The 6223-nt window shown below is 65.9% G+C and overlaps 1 protein-coding gene across 1 annotated transcript; it reads left to right on the top strand.

Moving 5' to 3' along the window:
* Positions 1-373: 373 nt before the first annotated feature.
* IKZF4 (IKAROS family zinc finger 4) lies at positions 374-3914 on the top strand (the record flags this gene model as incomplete). Its single annotated transcript, XM_054179383.1, is given in 5 exon segments — positions 374-541; positions 1493-1642; positions 2419-2550; positions 3041-3389; positions 3391-3914. Coding segments are annotated over 5 exon segments (1217 nt in total), but the record flags the coding sequence as incomplete, so codon positions are not given.
* Between the last annotated feature and the right edge of the window lie 2309 nt (positions 3915-6223).

Raw genomic sequence — 6223 nt, 5'->3', positions numbered from 1 at the left:
AGGGGCCCAGGGAGGGGCCTGGAAGGGGCTGAGGGATGGGCTGGGGAGGGACCAGGGAGGGGCCTGGGGAGGGGCCGGGGGCACTGTGCTGGGCAAGGCTTGAGTGCCCAGCTGGGGGCCTGGGGGGTGGGGAGGGGAAGGGCAGGGAAGGGGCAGGGGATGGAGGAGGGGAAGGGTCTGGAGGGGGAGGGGAGGGGGTTGGAGTGCTTGTGGGGTCTGCTCTCTGGGGGGCTTGCAGCTTGGGGGGGGCTGCTCCCTGGGGGGGGGGGGCTGCTCCCTGGGGGGGGAGGGGCTGCTCCCTGGGGGCCGCCCTGCTGCTCGCCGTGGGCTCAGGGGGGGGTCCCGGGGGGGGGGCCGTGCCTGTGCCCCGCAGGGGAGAGACCCTTCCACTGCAACCAGTGCGGAGCCTCCTTCACGCAGAAGGGAAACCTCCTGCGCCACATCAAGCTGCACTCCGGGGAGAAGCCTTTCAAGTGTCCCTTCTGCAGCTACGCCTGCAGGCGGCGCGACGCGCTCAGCGGCCACCTGCGCACGCACTCGGGTGGGTGCCTGCCCTGGGGGGCTGCCCCGGCCCCCCACGGACCCCCCCGGACCCCCCCGGCCTGCCCCGGGCCCCCCACAGCCCCCCACAGCCCCCCGGCGGCGCGACGCGCTCAGCGGCCACCTGCGCACGCACTCGGGTGGGTGCCTGCCTGGGGGGCTGCCCCGGACCCCCCACAGACCCCCCCGGACCCCCACAGCCTGCCCCCAGCCCCCCACGGACCCCCACAGCCCCCCACGGCCTGCCCCCAGCCCCCATGGCCTGGCCCCTGGCCCCCCATGGCCTCCATGGCCCCCTGCAGCCTACCCCCAGCCCCCTGCCAGCCCCGGGGACACCTGCAGGGGGAGCCAGAGAGCCGCTGGGGAGAGGAGCAGCTGCAGGACCTCAGCAGCAGAGGCTGAAGGGGGTGGTGGGATGGGGGCAGGGGGGGTGGTGGGATGGGGGCAGGGGGTGTGGTGGGATGGGGGCAAAGGGGGGGATGGGGAGGGGAGAGAGCAGGCAGGGGCCTGGGGGCATTTCTGGCCCCCCCTTTGCTGCTGCCTGGCTGGGGGTCAGGATCTCCCTCCCCCACCCCCCCCCAGCAGCTGGAGAGGGCTCCCTGGGGGTCCCAGGCCCAGGAAGGGTCCAGCAGGAGCCCTGGAAGTGAGGACAAAGATTGGCTGGGGGCAAACAAAACTCCAATCTTGGCCAGGAGCTAATTAATTAGCAGCTTCCTCACCCCCCCTCCCCCTCCTCACTCCCCCTCCTCACCCCCATCCCCCCCCTCACGCCCCTCTCTCCACCCCCATCTCATTTGGCTCTCCCAGGCTTGGTCCTCACCCCCTGCTGCCTCCTCCTCCTCCTCCCCCTCCTCTCCTGGCTCCTGCCAGCTCCAGCCCCTGCCCAGGGTCGCCGGGGGGGGGGTCGGGGGGGGGTCGGGGGGGGCTCACCCAGGGCTCCTCTGCCTTGCAGTCTCCTCCCCCACCGTGGGCAAACCTTTCAAGTGCAGCTCCTGCGGCCGCAGCTACAAGCAGCAGAGCAGCCTGGAGGAGCACCGGGAGCGCTGCCACAGCTACCTGCAGGGCCTCAGCTCCGAGCCCCCCTCCCTGCCAGCCCACCCAGGTCGGTGCCAGCCCCCCCCCGGGCACCAACCCCCCGCAGGACGGGGCCCAGGCTGCCCCCTGGGGGCTGCTGAGAGGAGCTCTGGGGAACTCGGGGTGGGGGGAAGCCCCCAGAGCCCCTTCTGTGCCCACCCCAGAGCCCCTTCTGTGCCCACCTTAGAGCCCCCTCTGTGCCCACCTTAGAGCCCCCTCTGTGCCCACCCCAGAGCCCTCTCTGTGCCCACCCCAGAGCCCTCTCTGTGCCCACCCCAGAGCCCCTTCTGTGCCCACCCAGAGCCCCTTCTGTGCCCACCTTAGAGCCCCTTCTGTGCCCACCCCAGAGCCGTCTCTCTGCCCACTCCAGGGAGGCAGTGGGGGGCAGCAGGGAGGCTGTGGGGGGCAGCAGGAAGGTTGTGGGGGGGCAGCAGCCCCCAGGGGGGCTGTGGGGGGCAGTGGGGGGCAGCAGGGAGGCTGTGGGGGGCAGCAGCCCCCAGGGGGGCAGTGGGGGGCAGCAGGGGGGCTGTGGGGGGGCAGCAGGAAGGTTGGGGGGGGCAGCAGGGAGGCTGTGGGGGGCAGTGGGGGGCAGTGGGGGGCAGCAGGGGGACTGTGGGGGGCAGTGGGGGGCAGCAGCCCCCAGGGAAGCTTCTCTCAGCCCCTGCAGCTCCAACCCCTCCCTGTGCTGTGCCCTGGGGCCAGCCGCCGCCGGGGGGGTGCCGCGCCGGGGGGGTGCCGCGCCGGGGGGCAGGGGCCGGGGGCTCGGGGGGGCTCGGGGCCGACCTGCAGAGCTGCTCCTGGCAGGGGAGGAGATGAGAGAGCTGGAGCTGGTTCCGGACTCCCTGCTGCACCCCGCGGCCGAGCGGCCGAGCTTCATCGAGCGCCTGGCCGGCAGCCTCACCAAGCGCAAGCGCTCCACGCCCCAGAAGTTCGTGGGTAAGGCCCTTGGCGCCCCCCCGAGGGCAGTGGGGGGCACAGCACAGCCCCCGCCCTGCTGGACCCCCGGAGCCACCCCCAGGCCCAGCCCCCGACCCCCTGCCACCCCGAGCGCAGGAAGGGGCTGGGGGGAGGGGAGAGGGAAAGGTCCTCAAGGGGCAGCAGGGGAGGGTTGGGATGGAGGTGAGGAGGAGGTTGGGGGCAAGGGGTGGAGGAGGATGCTCCTGGGAGGGGGGAGGGTCTGCATGGTTGGGGGGGGTGGCACTTGGGGGGGTTTGGGGGTGGTGAGCTTGGAGCTCTTCTCCTCCCCAGTGCTGGCTGAGGGCCTCGGAAGCCTTCTCCACCCCCCCCCCGACGCTTGAGCTCAGTGACCTCAGAGGTCTCCCCCGAGCCCCTGGTGCTTGCACTCGCCCTCAGAGGCCTCCTCCACCCCCGCGGGGGTCCCTCTGGAGCCCCCCCCCCGGCCCCTGACCCTCTCCTCCCGCCGCAGGCGAGAAGCAGATGCGCTTCGCCCTCTCCGACCTCCCCTTCGACGTCGGCTCCACCTTCGAGAAGGAGGTGGAGGTGGTCCCCAGCCACCACCACCACCACCCCCACGCCCTGGACCCCTCCTACAGCGGCTCCCTGCCCCTGCTGGGGGGGGAGCACCTCCGCCCCCTGCGCCTGCCGCCCGCCGGCTGCCTCTCGGAGGTGACGCCGGTGATCAGCTCGGTCTACAGCCAGCTGCCGCCGCTGCCGGCCCGCCTGGAGCTGCCGGGGGGCAGGGAGGCCGCCGAGGGCCACGAGGAGGTGGGGGAGGGGGTGCAGGTCATCTACAGGGCCCGGGAGCCCGGGGGGTCCCCCCCCGAACGGCTGCCAGGACTCCACGGACACCGAGAGCAACCAGGAGGAGCGGCAGGCGGGGAGCAGCCGCCAGAGCCCTGCCTACGCCAAAGAGGATCCCCCGAAGGTACCGGAGGGGCCCCTCCCCCTCCCCCCCCACCACCCCCACCCCCAGGTGGGGGCGGGGGGGATCCGCCCTCCCCCCCCCAGCTCTGCCAAAGACGCCCTGAGGGTGCTGAACGAGGAGGGGGAGCAGCTCAGGGCCTTCAAGTGCGAGCACTGCCGCATCCTCTTCCTCGACCACGTCATGTTCACCATCCACATGGGCTGCCACGGCTTCAGAGACCCTTTGGAGTGCAACATCTGCGGCCACCACAGCCAGGACCGCTACGAATTCTCCTCCCACATCGTCAGGGGAGAGCACAAAGTCGGCTGAGAGCCTCCAGCCCCTCCCCGGAGCCGCTGGGAGCCCTCCCGGGCCGCCCCGGGGGGTGGGAATGGGAACCCGCCCGGAGCTGCCCTCGGAGCGACCCCAAAGCGGCTCCACGCGACCCAAAATGCCCCAGAACTGCCCCAGCAGACCCCAAAATGGCCTAAAACTGCCCCAGGAGAACCCAAAATGACCTAAAACTGCTCTCAAAGTGACCCAGAACTGCCCCAGCAGACCCCAAAATGACCTAAAACTGCCCTCAAAGTGACTCAAAGTGACCCAGCAGACCCCAAAATGACCTAAAACTGCCCCAGCAGAACCCAAAATGACCTAAAACTGCCCTCAAAGTGACTCAAAGTGACCCAAAACTGCCCCAGCAGACCCCAAAATGACCTAAAACTGCCCCAGGAGAACCCAAAATGACCTAAAACTGCCCCAGCAGAACCTAAAATGACCCAAAACTGCCCCAGCAGAACTCAAAGTGACCCAAAACTGCCCCAGCAGAACTCAAAGTGACCCAAAACTGCCCCAGCAGAACTCAAAGTGACCCAAAACTGCCCCAGCAGAACCCAAAATGACCTAAAACTGCTCTCAAAGTGACCCAAAACTGCCCCAAGAGAACTTAAAATGACCTAAAACTGACCTAAAATGACTTTGAAGCAACCCAAAAGCAGCTCAAAGCGACCCAAAATGCCCCAGAACTGCCCCAGCAGACCCTAAAATGACCTAAAACTGCCCTCAAAGTGACCCAAAACTGACCCAAAAGAGCCTAAAATGACCTAAAACTGTCCTCAGAGTGACTCAAACCAACCCAAAACTGCCCCAGGAGAACCTAAAATGACCTAAAACTGCTCCCAAAGCGACCCAAAAGCAGCTCAAAGTGACCCAAATCTGCCCCAGAAGAACCTAAAATGACCTAAAATTGACCCAGAATGACTTTGAAGCAACCCAAAAGCAGCTCAAAGTGACCCAAAATGCCCCAGAACTGCCCCAGCAGAACCCCAAATGACCAAACCCAGCTCTGGCCTGACCCAGCCTGACCTAAAAGACCTCAAAAGTGACCCAAAATGACCCAAATTGACCCCAAAATCACCCAGCCTGCCCTGAGCTGACTTCAGTTGCCCAAACTGACTTAAATTGGCCCAAAATGACTCAAACTGACCCCAAAATCACCCAAACTGCCCTGAACTGACTTCAGTCGCCCAAACTGACTTAAACTGACCCAAAATGACCCAAACTGACCCCAAACCACCCAGCCTGCCCTGAGCTGACTTCAGTTGCCCCAAACTGACTTAAACTGACCCAAACTGACCCCAAACTGACCCAAAACCACCCAAACTGACCCCAAAACCACCCAGCCTGCCCTGAGCTGACTTCAGTGGCCCAAACTGACTTAAATTGGCCCAAAATGACTCAAACTGACCCAAAATCACCCAAACTGCCCTGAACTGACTTCAGTCGCCCAAACTGACTTAAACTGACCCAAAACCACCCAAACTGACCCCAAACCACCCAGCCTGCCCTGAGCTGACTTCAGCTGCCCCAAACCGACTTCAAATCGACCAAAAATGGCCCCAAACCCTCCCCCAAATCCTCCTTTCCTCTCTCCTTTCCCCTTCCCCTTTTCCCCTTCCTCCCCCCCCCCCCTTCTTCCTCTTCCTCCTCCCCTCCCCCTCCCCTCTCCCCTCCCCCCCCAGCCCCCCTCAGGCACAGAACTGTTTTGGTTCCTTTCCTTGCACTGACTTTGGGCCATAGGAGAACCCTGACCCCCAACCAATTAATCCTTAATTAATCATCGATAATTAATAATTAATAACCCCCCCCCCCCCACACCCCAATTCGGGGGGGGGGGGTGGTCTCTGCCCCCTCCCCCCCAGCCCCCTCCCCCCCCCCTCCATCTGTATTTTATAAGCAACTTATTTAACTCCTTTCTGCTCTCCCCCCCCTCCCCTCCCCCCCCCAGCCCCCTCCCCACAATTATTTATTAAGCTTTTTCAGTTCCTCTTTTCTACATTTTTGGGGTTCCCCCCCCCCCCAGAATTTTGGGGACTGTTTGCTCCCCCCCCCCCCAATTCCTCCTCCTCCTCTTCCTCTCCCACCCCAACCTCTGGGGGTCTCCAGCCCCTTCCCCAAGCTCTTGGGGAGAAGCAAACCTCAGATTCGGTGCTAGCCCCGCCCCCCCCGACCCCCCCTCCCTTGACCCCCCCCCCAAAAAAACCCTTGGGGGCACCCCAAAATCTCTGCCTGGCCTTTATCGGGGGGGGGGGCAAGGAGCTGCTGCACCCCAAGCTTTAAGGAGCATAAAATGGGGACCCCCCCCCCCCGACCCCCCCTTCCCCCTCCCCAGGTTGTGTGGTGTTGGGGGGGGGGGGGTTGGAGCCAGCTCCTTGGGGGGGGGTTCAGAGACCCCCACCCTGGGGG

This window comes from Dryobates pubescens, unplaced genomic scaffold (genome assembly GCF_014839835.1).
Source record: "Dryobates pubescens isolate bDryPub1 unplaced genomic scaffold, bDryPub1.pri scaffold_156_arrow_ctg1, whole genome shotgun sequence".
Lineage (NCBI taxonomy): Eukaryota > Metazoa > Chordata > Aves > Piciformes > Picidae > Dryobates > Dryobates pubescens.
This window is presented reverse-complemented; position numbering and strand designations above follow the sequence as displayed.